This window comes from Marmota flaviventris, chromosome 16, assembly GCF_047511675.1.
Source record: "Marmota flaviventris isolate mMarFla1 chromosome 16, mMarFla1.hap1, whole genome shotgun sequence".
Classification (NCBI taxonomy): domain Eukaryota; kingdom Metazoa; phylum Chordata; class Mammalia; order Rodentia; family Sciuridae; genus Marmota; species Marmota flaviventris.
The window spans coordinates 57,744,182-57,762,780 of record NC_092513.1 but is presented as its reverse complement, the minus strand read 5'-3'; the positions used below and the strand labels follow the sequence as shown (position 1 = coordinate 57,762,780).

Sequence of the window (18,599 nt, the reverse complement as noted above, 5' to 3'; positions counted from 1 at the left end):
ACACACACACACACACACACACACACCATGAGCACTATAATCACTGTCTTGACCCAGCTTCCCCTTCTAGGTATTGCTCTATTTCTCTTTGATTTACCTCTCTAACATGAAGCTATGATTGTGTCTTTACCACATATTTCACCACTCTTCCACTGCCATTGGGTTCCTGTTCTGTCACACAAAGGAAATCCAATAAGTGCCAGAAACCTAATAGACAGGCACTGTAGACTCGTGAAGAGAGCCTGGACTCTGAAGCCAGACAGATCTAAGTTCTAGCTCTATGCCCTGGGCCAGATGATTTTCGATTAATAAGCCTCAGTATCTCTATTTTATAAACAGAAATCTTTAATATGGACTTAGGGTAGTTGAGCTAAGAGAAATAAAGCTTGTGAAAGCATTTGTGGGAAGCCTGGATGAACATTTTTTATCATGTACCATCTTCTCTTTCCCTCTATGTGCCTGGTACCTGTAACCCACTCATTCTTCTGCTTAGAATTGAGACCCCATTCTTTCCCTCTGCCCTGATTGGCCCCAGATGACATTCTTACTGCTCTCCTTGTCTTGAGTCCTTTGTTGTCTCAATGGTACCTAATCTTACTGTAACATTCTCAAGGTGGCTCTGGCTCTCACTGGGCTCTATAATCTTTCTTGGTCTGTTTCTTGGATTGTGCCTCATTTTTTTCATCTTGATACCCAGCCCCATTTTGTGCAAAGCCTAGCAGAGAGCAGAAAATAGAAAGGGAATCTCCAGGTTTACAGTTTATTTCTGTCTTCAGCTCACATCTCTCTCCTGAGCTTTCTGGAAAGCCCACATTTGTTCCTTACTCATGGCCACAATGAATCATGGTACCTTTTCCTTAAACGTGCTGTTCTTTTCTGGGGGATGGGAAGAATCAAGAAAGGTTTCTTCCTTAGAAAGAGCAGTATTTTAAATTAGTATTATAAGAAGGATTACATTTAAATAGGCAGAGGAAAGAAGGTCAGGACTTTGCACAGACCAAGACAAAAGCCACTAGTCACATGTGGTTATGGAAATCTAAATTAAAAAATACTATATGAACCTAAGAATTCAATTTTGCAGTCACAATAGCCACATTTCAAATGCCCAATATCCCCCTATGGCTGGGGGCTCTAGATAGGACAGTGCCAACGCAGAACACTCCCATTATTGTGATAGGTTCTCTTGGTTAGCTCTACTGTACACAAGCAGACTGCACTGAAGGCAAGATAAACACAGTGTGGGGCATGTTTTTTAGAAAATGTCAAATACTTGGTGTGTCAGTCAGTTTTCTGTTTCTGTAACAAAACACTGGACATAATCACCTTAAGACATGAATATTTTCTTCTGGACCATAGTTTTGGAGGTGTTCGTCCATGGTCGGTTGGCCCCGTTGCTTTGTAGCCTGTGAGAGGTAGCACATCATGATGGGAATATGTGACAGAGGAAGCCCATTCTCTTCATGTTAGGAAAGCAGAAGAGAGATTTGGGGTCCTAATATTCCATTCAAGGGCACACCCCCAATGGCTGGAAGACAACCCAGTAGGCCCCACATCTTAAAATTTCTATTACCTCCCATCAGTGCTACTCTGGGGTTTAAGCCTTTAATACATGTACCTTTGGTGAACATTCTACATCTAAACCACAGCACTTAGTTTTCATGACATCTTCATTATTTGTAAGAGAATGTTAGGGAATAAGCTCTGGGTGTGTGGGACTGACACCATAATGTGAAGGGCAAAGACTAACTAGATACTGAGATTTGGACTGTATTCTTAATTCAACAAGAATAACTGAGGGATTCTGAGCATATACATGGCAAGTCAAAAGCCAATGTTTATAAAAATTAATGTAGTGATGAGATATAGAATGGACATACTAACCCAAAAGTATGTTGCTGCTGATGTAAAAGTCTGAGTAAAATTGAGCTACCAAGGAGGAGCCCTGAAAGCAGGAGGTAGATGCACATTCAGATGGTATTTACAAGGCTTGGAAGTATATTGTGTTGAGTACAAAATAAAATTCATTTTCCATCATAGATGATAATAAGAGGTAGTGGGGAGAAGGAGTCTGGGAAGGAGTGACAAGTTCAATTTCTGAGGTGCTTTATTTGTGCCATTCATGAAACACACATCTAGAGATGGCCACTGAGCAGGGAAAAATTCAAGTGTGAAGCACAGGAGGGAGGAAAGGCTGCAACCAGCTTCATTCTTATGGTAGTGGAAATGGGTACAGTGGTTAGACACAAAGTAGAGGGCTGCATGAACATTAATGAATCAAATCTTACTATAGTTACTCAAGTTACAAAGTATCAATCTTAAATATCCAGCTCATTTAAAAACATGTATAAAAGGGACTAGTGGGAGTGTAAGAGGGGAAAATTTCAACAATGTCTACAGAAACAATTAGGCCCTTCTCTTTCATAGATAAGTTTGATGTCTTGAAACAAGTAGAGATATTTTGTAGTTAAAAAGTATTAATGAATTTTTGTACTGGTGGGCATGACTTAAGTAATTATCATTGTTAAGTAATATTTCCACATTTTATAAGAGGGCTACCTTGCTCTCTCTTGCATCTCTCATTGGTTCTAGATTTGGAGGCTACTGCAGAAAAGCAGATGTTCTTTGTTGCATGTAATAGGGGCACCTGGAATCTTAGTATACCTTCCCTGTGTGTGATTTAGAAAGATGACTTTTATGTCTAGTGTTTATGTCTAGCTTTTTTCTTTTAGTGAGAAATATTGTTAAAGCAATTTTAGGTTAGCTTCCTTGGGCAGATAATATTCTTTGAAGCATCCACTCCCTCCTCAACTGTGACAGAGGTTAACATTTCTGGTCCCTAATTCTCTTAACTATAAAACATTTTATCATCTTTTATCAGAACTATTCATGGTGACTCAACAATAATTTTCCTAAATGACTGTGAGACCTCATTTGGATTTTTAATAAACAGTCACATTCTAATGAGGTCTTCATAAAACTGACTAAATATGTTTAGAAATCATTAGCTTAAATTACCGGTGCCAAAATCTCCTTTGGGAGTCCTGCAGATTTGGTTATGAGACGTCTGGCAGATGGATTAGTTCATTGTGATGGCAGAGTTTTTGGATCTCCACACAAGCAGAATAACTGGGAATGCCTGGGAACTAGGCTACTGGAGAAAAAGCTTAATGCCCCTCAGGTGGGTTCATTAAAGAGGGAAACAATCACAGCACATTCCAGTGCCATTCACATGCCAGGTGTGCAGCTGTTGGCAGGTGCCAGGAAAACTGACAAGGGTCCTTTCCCAAAACACAGAGGCTGAAAGGGGATACATGGTGGTGACAAGGATGTTTTAGATAATGATAAATCCTGGCAGATGTACCGGGGACCCCGCTGAAGGGGAGTGTAGCATCTTTGTCTCTTGTACCAGGTGCTGTGACAGGGAAGGCCTCCCGGTGGCTTGAACACCAGCAATTAAAGCCACCTAATGCAGAGTGCTTCAGGGCAAGAATGGGAAGAAGCAGGTCCCTAGCTCTGACTTAATGAATCAGCAGCAAGTCTGTGTAAACAAACACACATCTGCCTGGCTCATGCTTAATTCATGAAGGACGCACCATGTGCAGAACACATGTTAAGTAGGTAGCTGTTGCCCTTAAAAACCATGTCATTTTGATTTCTTGGATGATTTGTTGTTGTTTTTATGCATGGAAAATAGAGACAATGTTCCTAAACAAATGTGCAGGATTAACAATGGGAAACAGCATGGAATAAGGTGAGTCTCTTTTCCTGAAAGTAGTATGACCTCTTGTCAAAACCCCCAAATCATGCCAGACATTTCAAGGAGAGACACCATTAATGTCATTACTAATTGAAGACAAATCCATCCAAGGAGCTGAAGGCTTTGAGGTGACGCCTCTTCAGAGCTTACCTATATCCTCACCAACCTGGTAAGAATCTGGAAGATTTTTTCTTTTTCTGTTTTCATAAGCTTACCAGACCTAAAATTACTTTTGGGGAATTCAGTTACTGTGAAGTACAAGAAACACTGGGAAAGTCATCTCCAGCTACCTCCTTCTCCCCATCAGATATGAACAGTCAACAAATATTTATGAAATGAATGAAGGATTCAGAATTGAGTGCACATTTTGGCAGAAGAAACGTAGTATGTGAAGATGAGGAAAATATTTTGCATGGCTATATTAATTAACCTAGCCCATGATAATTGCTCTGTGACATTTATGTTGAAAATGTTATCATGGATTCACTTTGTGGGCATTCACTGAGAGCCAGGATCACTGTGAGTAAGGAGAAATCTTTGAGTAAGGCTGTCTCTTCCCTCAAAGGAGCTTGCATTTTGATGGCATTGACATATTTTGCCTCCAATTGTAATTTGTTACTGTCATAGCAAAAAAAGTTAGATTTTGTGCTGGGGTGAGGAGTAATTATATACATCACTGCAAGTATTAGGTTTGTTGATGGAAATGTAAAGGTTAAGCTAATGTCTACATTTACTAAGTCCTGATAATATGTAGGACGTTCTTCAACTGCTTGACACATAGAAGCTAATTTAATCTTTACAAGAACCTCATGGAGAAGGTTTTATGGACTGAAGATGTGTGCACCCTCCAAATTCAAATGTTGAAGCCTTAACCCCCAGTGGGGCTATATCTGGAAAAAAGGCCTATATGGTAGTAATTTAAATTAAATGAGGTCATAAAGGTAGTACCCTGATCTAATAGAACCAATGTCATTATAAGAAAAGACCCCAGAGAGCTCCTCTTTCCCTCAGGCCACATGTAAAGTCACAGAAAGAAGGCAGCTACTGAGAGCCAGGGAGGTAGGCTTCCCCAGACACCCATTCCTGCCAAAATATATCTGGACTTCCAGCTTCCATAACTGCAAGAAAATAAACTCCTGTGGGTTAAGCCTTCCAGCCTATGGTACTTTGTTATGGCAACCTGAGCTGGCAGATTCTCAGGTACCATCATACCCCACTTCCTAGAAGTGGTAGGAGAGACCTCTTCTAGGCTGGTAACACAGCAAGCACCTGCTGCACCAGGCTGTGAGCCAGCTCCCAACCAGGCTCCTAGTAGAAACAAAATCCAAAGAAAAGAAACAGTTTTATACTTTTGGAACTTTAAATGTTGCTTTGTATGTTTTTATGATTTACATAATGGTATCTCCCCTCTTGTCATAGTACTTAATATAGCCTTTATTGTACAGAAAATATTACCTGTTAATAGAGTCAAATTTCCAATCCTTTTCTTAATGTACTGTTCTTTTGATTTCTATGAAATGTACTTAATAAAGAAAGAAAGAAGAAACCAAAAGCCTTAAACTATTTCTTCTGCATTTTTCCCTAAAAGTTTTAAAGCTTTATTTCCTATATTTTGGTCTTTATTTGCTATACATTCAGTGGCATTTTATGAAGGAGGGACTTATTTTTGGTTCACATGGATAACCAAAAGTCTCAGCTCACTTGATTGAAAAGCTTAGCTTTCCCTACTAATTATATATCTTTCTACTTAGGCCTGCAGTTGACATCTAGGTTCTCTGTTTTGACATATTGGTCCATTTAGCTCTTCCTATCAATTTGTGACACCTATAATTTTCCCTTATCCTGTAGTCCTTGTCTGGTATTGATTTCAAGTTTGTCCTAGTCTCATAAAATAAAGCAGTGGAGCAATTTTTCATCTTCAATTCCCTTAGAATAATTTTTATAACATTCATAACATGTACCTATATTTTATACATTTATAAAATTTATGAAATTTCACATATTCATATCATTTATAAAATTTGAATGATCTATTTATTGAATATGTAGGACCTATAAATATATTTGGGTATGGTACATTTCTCTAAGTCAGTTTTAAATTGTACTTCAATTTTTAAGTAATTAGTGTTTAGTTACAACTTGGAAAATCATTTTTTAAACTAATATTATTTTTTTTAGTTGAAGTTGGACACAGTACCCTTATTTTATTTATTTATTTTTATGTGCTGCTGAGGATTGAACCCAGGTCCTCGCACGTGCGAGGAGAGTGCTCCACCACTGAGCCACAATCCCAGCCCCGGAAAATCATATTTTTTAAGAAAAGTACTTAATTTATTAAATTTGTTATTGATATTATTCTGATACAAAGCACTAGTCTACTTCTTGAATTCTCTATATATGGGCATCTTCCTTTTATTTCTGATCTATTAGCAGAGGTTTGTATTTTATTGATACTTATTATTGCTTCTTTGCTTTTTATTTCATAAGTTTATGCTTTTATATTCATTATCTTCTTTTTTCTCTTTTTTGTTTTACTCTGTTCTTCTATCTTCTTGAATTAAATGTTTGACATTTCTTCTTTTCTAATAGTAGCATTTAAGGATTTTTAGGTACTGTTTTAAATTGCATCCTACAAGATTAATACACACATGTCTCAGTATCTGTGGGATAATCTGTTTCAAGACCCCCCTGTAGATATAAAAATCAAGTCCCTTATATAAAAAAATCACAGTATTTGCATATAATTAAGGCCCAACCTTCCTTCAATATACTTCATCTCTAGATGACTTATAATAACTCATACAATGTAAATGTTGTATGAATAGACGTTATACTATTTAGGGAATAAAGACAAGAAAAAATATGTACATGTTGAGTATAGATGCAATTTTTTCTAAATATTTTCTTTAAAAAATTTTTTGTTTAGTTGTAGATGGACACAATATCTTTATTTATTTATTTTTATGTGGTGCTGAGGATCGAACCCAGGGCCTCACACATGCGAGGTAGGCACTCTACCACTGAGCTACGACCCCAGCCCCCCAAATAATTTCAATCCACAGTGGGTTGAATCCATGAGTGTTTAACTGTACATGAGGGCGAACTGTACATGATACTTTATGGTGCACAACCCTAAGTATTTTCTGATTTGTATTAGTTGTTTTACTTTGAACCAAGAGTTAGGTTGGTTCAAAGTAAAGTAATTTTCGTCAGGATCCTAAATGAAAACTCAGGATTCACTTCCCTGTCATTTCCTGAGATGGCTGGTGTTCTCTTCCTTCCCCATCCTACCTTCCTATTGGCCTAGTCTGCCCTTTATCTGAGTTTCCTCCTTTTGTGGGTTTTAGTGTTAAATTAGCATTACACAGGTCCAAGATGATATTTTCTACCGTTGGTGGGCTTTAAAACTCAAGATCCAAAATCAGGCACACTGTGGCTACCCACCTCTCACCAGGGTGAACACAAAGCATCCCTACCAGCCTCCCAAGGGAAGCTGCAATGTCCATTCTCCCTCTGATCACTAGTCCTCACTGTACTTCTGGGACCTGGTAGTTTTCTTTATTCTCTTGAATGTTAAGCCACACATTTTTCATATATCTACACATACACACATACACATACACGATTAGAAAAATGTATGAAAATACATGTTTATATTTTTATCTAGAACTTCTAGATGTTTCTAGTAGATTTCAGGCTATTTAGTCTGTCACTGTTGCTAGAAATAAGGATTTCCTACTTACTGATTATCTCGTTATAAGAGAATTGCAATGCTTCTCTTCTTCCTGGTTTCTGCCTCCTGATTTCTTCTGAGAATCTTAAAAGACAATACCTCTCTGTTTTTTAACCCAGTATTTCAACTTAGTGGTAAACTGCTTTGCCTAGCATGTGAGAGGCCCTGGGTTCCATCCCCAGCCTTGAAAAAAAATTCAATTCTAGGCTAATTTGTAGGCTGCATTTGTAAAGTGTAAATCGTGTTATACCATCTTCTCTAAGAAGTGACCTGGTTCTTCTCTTGAGCCTAACTACAGAATTACAATTATTATAAATCAGGCAATGACATCCTATATATTTTCTCATTTTAAAATTTCACTTTGCAATAATCTTGTGGCATAGCACTGCTGAAATTACAGCCACTTATGAGTTTCCTGGCTAAACAAAAAATAGCACCCAAAAAGTGTTTCTACAGAGAAACTAATAAAAGACCTTTGGGGTGAATTGCAATCTCCATTTTACAGGATAAGAAACTGAGTCTCAGAAAAGGCAAATCTATGAAGAGAAGATGCTGGAGTTCTAATCTGAAGAGTAAATCTGGACTCTATGCTGTTTTTAGAGTCAATTTTCCTGAGTTAGGGAATGCAATCATGTCTAATGCAACACCCATGGAGTTCTGACACCCAACAACCAGCATTCATGCTTAGAGGTATTTTTGTGTGCTCAATATAGCCAGATAACAACGGCTTTTAAATCTTGAGTGCTTTTCCTGTCTGTTGCTATCGCAACAAATGAAAGCAATTCGGGCTATGTTTACTGATAATTTATAAGCAAGTGCAGCAAGCAATAGGAGGAGGTGGAGCACTTAATATTTTTCAGAGTATACATAATACTTCAAGAGCTTGGCTCATGCCTTACTTTCTATTACCAACTAAGCAAGGAACAAAAGGGCCATGTGTAGTGGACACCAGCTTACCCTTCCCACTTCAACAAGGTTGGTCACCATGATTATGCTCGCTGTGTTTTCATGCCACACCATCCTCCAGAAGTCATAGATGGTCTCCTGCATTGGCCCTGAAGCAAAATGGAAGAGAATTTTATTTTTCTTAGTTAGGTTTTCAACTGTAGAATTTCTGGACTTGCAAATAAATCTATTAATACCCAAACAGATCTCTCATTTTCATACGTGGACAGAACTCTCTAGTGTTGCTGCAAAAAGGTGATCTTTCTCAAACCGCACCCATAGAAATATCAACTTCTTCATTCATGGTTGAAATTGCTCATGTCATCAAATGTTATCTGCATTTGAGCTCTTTTTACCCCTCCTAAACTACTACTGTGAAAGTAAGTTATTTTTCCATCATTCAGCTATTTATCTCCATAATACTCCAGAGAGAAATTTTAAAAAATTGATAACATTACTCTTTCTGTGAACAATTGGCAGCTATCCCAGGGAAGTGGTATAGAGAAAGAAATGAGCTTCTATAGGAAAATGGCCTTTTCTTGTTTCTAATATTTTTCTTATTTGGTGTCATCTGTCAAATTAATCCATTGTTTTCTGCCTGACTTTCTAAAGTGAGAGAGAAGTTAAGAGTTTTAAGCAGTTGTACTTCTCACTGAACACAAAGATTCCTGGCAGAACATGGCCAGGCTTCAAATTTCTTAGATCTTGGCGGAGCATTTAAAAACTATTCCCTATGGCTTGAGGAAAAATAGAGGTGGTGTTGAGGGGGGAGTTTGTGTATTACAAAATTTCTGGACTACTGATATCATCTGGTGCAGAATGTTGGAGTTAAAAATTTCTTTAATCCATATTTTTAAAAAAATTCCCAAATTCTATTTGATGCCCATGCATACTTGAGGGTATGTAACAGTATAAATCTTGAAATGACAAGCAGAAATGTGAGGAAATGCAACTTCAAAGGCTTGGAGAGTCATATGATATATGAAGAATTTTATAAATAATCAGACACATTCAGAGCCAGGACCCCCTTGTACTGCAGGATCTTGACATTACAGATTACTGGATCTGGAACTCAAATATTTGAATTTGAGATTGCTTCTGCCTTTTACCTGGCCATGTGATTTGGGAAAAGTCACTGAGCCACTATAAGCCTCAGTGTCTTCTCAAGGCTATGTGAAACAACTATAGAATTAACACACACGTGAGAATTTTATAAATGGCAAAGCAACAAAAGGACAGCAAGGTGCATTTAAGGTATTTATAAATGATCATTCCTGTGCTGAGGTCTGGACACTGAACAATAATGGCACACCCCAAGGTCCTTTCAATCAACCTTGCATTCTTTGGAATAATTACCAATTGGTTCTTGTTCAATTTCTCTTCCCTACCCCGCCCTGCCCAGGCTTTCTTCTCCATCCTCCAGAACATGCCCTCTGAGTATTCCCTTCTGCTACTTCTGAGTACACTCCTATCCTCCCTCAATGGCTTGCTCAGTTTCCTGATGTCTCTGTATCTAATCCCTTTGGGGATGGGACCATGCATGCCACCTCCTGTGAAGCCACATCATCCATCTCAGCCCATTCCCTTGGTATGTGCGTGCCATTCTCCTGAAGTCTAGGCTGAAGATTTCAGTGACTTTAATCTAAGGTTACAGAGGGGACAAGTAAACATCGGATTCCATCAATCACCACAGTTTTAGCTTGCACAGAGCTACGTTCACTGTATACTTAATAGCTTGTTACTTATTCACGAGGATAAAAAGGCATTGAGTCCATCTTTGTGCAGACACAATCTTCCCAATGTGACCCCTGAAGCAAGGGGGTGGCCTTCATTAGGTACACAGGCCTGCGCCACCTTTATCAGAAACAGCTCTGATGGCTGTGGCTGTAGTGGATGAGTCAGATGGTCTTTTATCATGGACAGTATGTACCTGCAGGAAAAAGAAGAAATCTTTCTTCTCTTTTTCCAACAGGAGACATCCTTTTGTACCAAAGTCATTCTATGCTAAGCGCCCTGTTCTGTGCTTCCAAAGTGCTGCTTTGCTTATCCTTTCCTTTTAGGCAACACCCTGTGATTACTGAGTTCAAGTTCCCTGGAGGGAAATAGGGCACCCTTGGCTTCCTTCTACTTCCTTAGTGTCCTTCTGGAACACCTGGCACAAAGCAGAAGCCCCACAAATAGGTGAATGAGTGAATGAGTCTGTATGCATGTGTACAAATTGTCCTTATTTAATGTTATATTCATCACATGCTAAGTATTGAATAACATTAAGATTATCTGAAGATGCTTGAAAATGCAGCCCCTTTATTCCTTTTCAGTTCATGGAAAAGAGCGCAACTTTTGCAATGGTTTCTTCTGAATGAGTGTGACTATCACTCTCTCCTCAGAGCATTGCCGGGGTGCAACCACATTGAACAGCTGCAGGCAATCACTAAGCAGATCTGTCTTCTAAGTCTCCCTGCCCAAGGCTTTGCTTGGAAACTTAGCTCAGTTGATTACTTGGGTGGCCAGAGTTCAATCCTAGCTGCCCAGTCACTGTTCTCTATTGGAAGCACTGGTTCTTACCTGTGACCACAGAAGTAAATTAGTGAAGCTTTAAAAAGATGCTGCTGTTCTATGAGCCTCTGATTTAATTGTCCTGGGTGTGTTTTCAAATCTCTCCTGCTCTACAGCATCAAGGGCATCTGCTCTGCCTTCCAACAACATTGTCACCTGGTCTGCTATAGAGCTGTCATTGTGAAACACAAAGGATTTGTTTGTTTTGAATCTATTGACTAGTCCAAACCTGTCTACTTATTCTGTGAATCAAAACCAATCCCATTTCTCTCTGATTGAGAAGGAAATACACTGTAAAATGTCATCTAGAACATGGCCAGGCCACCTCACCACTGGGCTGAGGATCAGTTAAGGCTGCTTGGGGTTTATGTGAGTAACTTTGCATTATGTTTGAAATAAAGGGTGCTTATAAGCATTAATGGCTCAGATGGCTGATAACATGTACTTTAGTCTTCATGATTTTCTTACCCATTGATCTGGACTAGAAAAGAAAATGAGGATAGAAAAATGAATTAGGTTAGGTTTTTTCCAAGGCTAAATTTAGGTTTACGGATCCAGAAGAAATAAAAGAATTTGGTGTGAAATTTAAAAACAAAACTGAACACAAAGACTATTCTAAGTTGATCCCTGAAAGGGAAAAAAAAATACAAGTACAGGGTACCACCTCTCCTTGTGGTTCAGTTCTGCCTTCTCTTCCTTGTCTGCCCTCCTTTATTTCTGTGACACCAAATCCATCAGCATTTGATGTGTGATCTTCTCTCTTGTCACATGGCAGTTCAAAAATAAAATTGCTCACAGGTGAGCATTAGAGATTCTTGGCTGATGATTTAAGATATTTTCTTAAATTTTCATTCAAACCTTATTTGTTTTAAAATTTAATTTTTGGGGGGGAGGGAATGGAGGAAAGAAGGCACCCCAGTTTAAGGTTTATGATACAAAACTCACCAATCTCATTTTTATTTTTAACATATTTAAAATGATTTCCTGAGATCTGAATAAATTATTATTCACAGACTTGTCTCTTGACAAAATCAAAAAGTGTATTGGAGGCTAGGAAGAAGCCTAACTGACTGCCTCCAGAGTTCTTCCATGTCACTTTAACAGTTCCTAGTGGGGTCTGAGGGATGGCAAGCATCCTGTGCCAACATTCTGGGTCTGCAGGTATGTACCCAGGTGCCGGGCCATCATGGACTAAAATGCAGGGAGGAACACCATGGGAAGTCAGAATTCATCTTCCCATGACTTTCATCTCTCAAGGTTACCTGGGGATTGCTCCTAGAGTAAACAACCAACTAAATTCCCAAGACAAGGAATCCAAAACAGTAGGTGAAGGACTCTGAAAAACTTTCTCTCTCAAGGTATGAAAATGTGCAATTGATAGCCTTGCATTTAATTTCCATGGTTTGCAGCTGGGTGGGAACCATTCTAATTGCTATGGAGGTACATTTACAGAGGTTTCCACAATAGGCAAGGTTATTCTTGGCAGTTGTCTACCCAAGGGACTCAAGAATTTGAAAGGTCAGGTCTAGAAATTTCAGTATTATCAGGCCAATACTACATTCCATCTCCTCCATAGTAGTTGGCACAGGCAGTCCTCTGCCGAGGAGGAAATGTGTATAGGGGACATTCACCTCCACCAAGCACCAGAAGAACAAAAGAAAAGGGCAGAAAGAATCAGAATACAAGAACAAGGTTGAAACCCAATCAAAGCAGAAGTAAAAGACATTCAAGGATGGGTTCTATTGTACAAGAGGAGTTCTCTAGTTCATGGGAAGAGAAAGAAATTAAAAATTAGAATTTCAAACCTTGATAGATGACTTGTACCCCTTCTTTTCACATTCGAATTTCTATACAGTATTTTTTTTTGTTGTTGTTGTTAACAAAAGCTGCTGAGAAGTCAAGGTTCTTTAAAAGCTCACAGTGGCATATTTAAAAAAAAAAACATTTTTTAAAGCAAAGCACAAATACCAATTGCTTTTCCATCATAAACACAATAAAATCTAACATCTTTTGAGTTAAGTTCTACTTCCCAGGTCCTGTTTGAAGTACTTTGTATTATCTCATTAGCTTTAAAAAATCACCATCCTGTGTCCAATTGTCTCTATTTTATGAAAAGAGGCTAAGACATAGAAAAGTCAAGTAAGTTGCCCAAGGTCACACAACTAGTGAGCTGTGAAGCTGTTTTAAATCCAGTAGTTTGCCTCCATTTTATACCAGGGCCTTCTTCTGAATGTCAAAAACAATTTAGAAGGGCTCAACAAGACAGGAGTGTACCCTGCAGTCACCACAATCCCCACAAGAATAAGACAGAAGATAAACCATGTCAACCACACAGAAACAACCTCTTTAAAAGTGGTTTTACATCAGGTCACTTCCCTCCTTTAACATCCCCAATGGCCTCCTGCTGCTACAGAATAAAATCCAACTTCATGAGCACAGCCAGCTCCCAAGCCTCTCCACCTACCCCAACCTCTCTGCTGAGGTAGGGAAAGTATTTCCAGAACATGGCCCTTCTGGCCTTTCTCCCCTCCAATCCTGTTCCACACTCTAGCTCCGGTGGCTTCACAGCCCACCTGAAATACCAAAAGTAGCTACACACTCCTGGAATCCACACTTCCTTCCCATCCATTCCCTGCCCCTCAGTCAGAGCTCATGTCTGAAAAATGCAACGATGACATGGCATTTTCCTGCTTAATATATTCCAAGAAGGACAGCATACAACCTGATTTTTTTTGATTGAGATTTTTGAGTGGGGCCACTATTCTAAGGCCTGAGTTAAGAGTCCCTCTGTTTTCATGACATTTAGTATCACTTGTAGAGCTATTGGGTTTTTACCGCATGTTTCCTCCTTGTTCTTGGAACCTGGCACCCTTTGCTTCCCTCATTCACTCTGCCTTCATGACCTCAGGTGGCGTGAATTGTAATCTCTACATTCACCAGTTCACACTCAGTCTGTCGTTAGATAGTAAGCATTCTGTGCCAGGAATACAGAGTGGTATGTAAGGGAGGCAAAGGTGAATAGGATAAATACATTTCCCACTTTCCAGAAGCTTGTCATTTTCTGTTTTTCTGGTACCAGTGATTGAACCCAGGGTGCTTAACCATTGACCCACATATCCAGCCCTTTTTTATTTTTATTTTATTTTCAGGCAGGGTCTTATTAAGTTCCTTAGTGTCATGCTAAGTTACTGAGGCTGGCCTTGAACTTGTGACCTTCCTGCTTCAGCCTCCAAGTTATTGGGATCATAGGTGTGTGCTACTGTGCCCACCTAAGCTTGTCATTTTCTAAGCTAGAGCTAAGGTTACCATCTCATATCAATAGTAAGGCTACTGTCCTAAAACACTGAAACTACCAACTTAGATATGCATAGCCCTGAACAATGTGAAGATTTCCCAAAGGGGATATAACTAGTTTCAAAGTACTAATTCCCCAGTGCTTAACTTCTATGTGGATTTTGCCAAAACTCTTCTTCCCGAGTGGGAGCCTCCATGCACAATTCTCTCTTGCATTTGATAAAATCTTTGCTTATTTCAAATGTGACTGGGGCACTGCTCAGGTATAAAAATCTATAGGTCATAAAACAAGGGGAAGGGCTAGAATATATATCTATTCTCTCTCTCTCTATATATATATATATTGTTCTATATATATATGTGATGTTTGTGTATATTTGTTTGTGTGTATGCATATATATATATGTGTGTGTGTATATATACATACATATATATATGTGTGTGTGTGTGTGTGTGTGTATATATATATATATATATATATATATATATATTTTATACCAGGGATCGAATCCAGGGGTGCTTAATCATTGAGTCACATCCCCAGCCCTTTTTTCTATTTTATTTAGAGACAGGGTCTCGCTGCATTACTTAGTTCTTCACTGAGTTGCTTAGTGCCTTGATGAATTTCTGAGGCTGGCTTTTAACTTGTGGTCCTCCTGCTTAGCCTCCCGAGCTGCTGGGATTATAGGTGTGTGCCATGGTACCCAGCAGGGCTAGAAATATTAACCCCAGGAAGACTTGGTATTTGGATCACGTTGGGATTCATGAATAATGAATTTGAAAAGTAAAGAACAGTAAACAAAAAGATTGTGCTTCATACTGATTAAAGAGAGAGAATCTTTAAAAACATTTAATGACATATTAAACCAAGGATGTCCAGACATGAAATGGCTGATGGAGGAGACCAGAAGTCCAGAAAGGACTAAGTTTGTCTTCAAAGACAGCAGCAGTATAGCTTAAGGTGGTGTTTCCAGATGAACAGCACATGAGCTTAGGGACAGGAAGGTCAGCATAGGACAGGAAGGAATAGTCCTGGGGTCCAGCGAGGGCCCAAGCTGCCCTTGCTCAGTTAGCATGGTGGGATCTATAGCTCCTTACAGCAGAGACAGAGTCCCAGTGCCCTTTGAGGCCCAGGCCATGCTGGCCTGGAAACTAGCAGGGCTTCCATCTGAATATGAATAGGGAAGACCAGAGCTGCTCTTGCAGGACAGTTCTGAAATCCAGGAGGGCACCTATTGTCCCTAGTGCTTTATGCAAATAAATAAGCCAAGGGTCTTAGGACAGAATGAGGGGGACCCAGGACCAGATGGTGAAGCAGCTGAACAGCTCTAGAACAGGGGTGCCCTTTGTGCATGTCAGTCCTGAAACGCTCTGATAGGACTACAGGGAAGCTGGGAGCAGAGGGAGTGGCAGGCTCACAGTCAGTGGCAGAAGGACAGAGGGAAGAGGAGTGGCCCCAGGATGGCCCAGCTGTAGAAAAGACAGATACTGGGCTTCACTATCATGGTTCTTCATTCTCCAGTTCACTCCATCAGAACTGGAGACACTGGAGGTGCAATGTGAATGTGGAAAAAGACAAGCCTCAGATTTATGCATTAATTTGAAAGCTCTTGCTACATATATAAAAGCGGCCCTAAATTTTTGATCCATTATTACTACTGTTGCTGCTGGTGATAATCTATAATAAGCATTATAAAGTCAGTTATTCAACAGTCAGAGAATTGGACATCCCTTCAGTGGTTACTGAGTAAGTTTTTATTAGAAAACTTCATGTGATTTTTCAATATGATACTGCCATAACACTTACGTCCATAATTTCACATTTAGTATCTTTTCATTTTTGCAGAAGTGAAATGTAAAAGGTAAGATCTGCCACTGCGTTTTACAGACTGAAGCTCTAATGGTGACACTGAAAACAGTTGGCTTCTGCATTAATAATCCTTAACATCACTTATTTGATAGATGCATTTGCTTTCCCCTGAGGCTACTTATGTTAGAATTGTAGAATTTTTATGAATAATTTTTGGTTTCAGCTGCAGAGAAAGAAAAATGCAATTGAGATGGCCAGGTACATGGAATGTGATCTGTTCATTTTTCTCAACTGGTAAGAATATTTCAAGAAAATTACCATTTAAAAGAACAATCAGAATCAACTAATGAATGACAAGTAAACACACTAAGAATTGTTCTGTAATGGTTAAAACTTGTGAATATTTTATTTAGCCTAAATTCAAAAATAGAACTGGCAGTCTGTTAAAATAGCATTTTCTAAGGATAGCTCTCAGGCGAAGCACTGTGGCAGAATTACAGGGTTAGGAAAGTTCCCCAGTCCACTGGAATTTTAATTGGTGACAGTAAAAGAAGAGAAAATTGGCACTGGAGCTACAATAAAAGACACCTTTTTAGAAGGAGTGTCAAAGTGATGCCCTAAATGATGACATTAAGTAGTGTTTTCTGTTAATAAATTTCAGGGGCTCCCATATGATGATAAATCCCTTTTTAGGCTGGAATAGCAGGAAAACTCCTGCTGCACAAATCAGTGTCCTTTACCTGGATCACTCTGATTGGCAGGTACTTGCTGTTTGCTGTGTATCTTCTAGATTGACTCCACTCCTTCATAGTTTTTATACTTCTTTTCATACTAAAATTAAGCATAGCCTTCCTGCTGTCCCCAGGAGCCACTTTTCCTCTAGACTACATGGTGATGTTCACATTTCATCTACACTCTCCCACAAAATCCTCCTTTTAGACTGAAATAAAGGGGATGTCAACATTTACTGTGCAAATGTTCTTGGCTTTCTCTACATAATTAGTTTTGTAGGTTGTTTGTTTCTAGGTGTATTACTAAAACAATGAAACCCTTTTGGACACCAAAAGGTTATGTCAAATTTAATTAGGAGAAAATTGGTATAATCCAAACATTAGCAGACAGGCTGCACATAAACACTAAACTAGCCTGGGATTCCCTGTCTGTAATTTCATTTAGAATCCTTCAATTATTCTCTTTTTTAGTTAATAATCTGACTTTCGCTTTATTCACTTATTCAACTAAGAATAATTATGTTGAAAGATAAAAAGGATAAGCAATTACATGGTGTATATTATTTTTTCTTAAGGAAAAATTTAATCAATAGCCTTGATTTTAATTCAAATATTTAACTTTCTATTCTTCAAATTATTATTATCTAGTATCTTAGTTTCAATACAGGCTTATTCCACCTGGATTTATCATTATTTTAATTTCCTTTTTCTTTATACTTTTAAAAACAAACCTTTGAAGATTTTTATTTTGGTTTTACTGAACTGTATTTACTAGAATAAAGTTCATGCATTTCCACATTATCATTAACTATGTCTCAAGTTGCAGCAAAAACAGATAAAGAAGAACTTTTTAAGTAAACTGAAAACAAAATGACTCAAGCATTATGAATTCTTTCTTACTTTCCTCTACAAAGAACTCCAAGATCTTTAAAAAAGAAAATAAATGAAAATAAAAATTTACTAGGTCATCTTTAAAGCCTGAAAAAAAATGATTTCTGATACATACACAAAAATACTTCTAATAATTTAGACAGATACATGTGTTAATAAAATCCCAGATGAAGATTTTTAAAAAATAAAAGTCATTTAAAAAATAACTTTGATTGCTCTCATACCACACATGACACATGATGATTTAAACCACAATCATGGTCTTATTAAAAAAATCTTATCAATAAAAATGATAGAGAGCAAACTCTTAAGAGTTCTTTAAAGTGATACAAATATCAAGAAAACTTAGAAAAAACATTTTCTGTTTGTAAAATAGAAGTAGAATATGAATGGTCTGATTTTGTCACTAGGACACTTGTTTTGGAAACATTAATGATTACTGAAAAGTTTAAATGTCCATTTTGCTTTTTTCTGTATAAGTAGCAAGATGCTGAGTTTGGGTCAGGGTGCAAGTACTTGAAGCCATGGGCATAATTACTCACTAGGGTATATCTACATTTCACTCTTGCAGGAATCAATCAATCAATCAATCAATCAATCAAATCAGTGTATGTTTTTAAGAACACAATTATATGATACCACTGTATCACTTTAGGAAAGGAATAGTAATTCCTTAGAAATCATCAAATACCAATTACTACAGACTCTATAGCCCTTCTATAAACTGCAGATACATCTCCCATGTGAAGTGGACCTTAGAAGTGGCTTGGAGGAACACCTGCAGCTCAGCACTACATCCATTTCCTGCCTCTTTACACAAATCAAGACTGGCTACTTCCAGACATCTGGTCAACCTCTAGCCAAGCAGAAGACAGCGCCTGG

At 38.3% G+C, this 18,599-nt stretch overlaps 1 protein-coding gene across 4 annotated transcripts in view; it reads right to left on the bottom strand.

Annotated features, from left to right (window-relative positions):
• Positions 1 to 18,599, bottom strand: part of Ptprm (protein tyrosine phosphatase receptor type M) — an 828,844-nt gene that overhangs the window by 60,358 nt on the left and 749,887 nt on the right. For all 4 annotated transcript variants that reach the window (XM_071602455.1, XM_071602456.1, XM_071602457.1 and 1 more), the window contains one exon: positions 8,448 to 8,545. In XM_071602455.1, the coding sequence (XP_071458556.1) occupies positions 8,448 to 8,545 (98 nt within the window). The remainder of the gene's footprint in view (positions 1 to 8,447; positions 8,546 to 18,599) is intronic.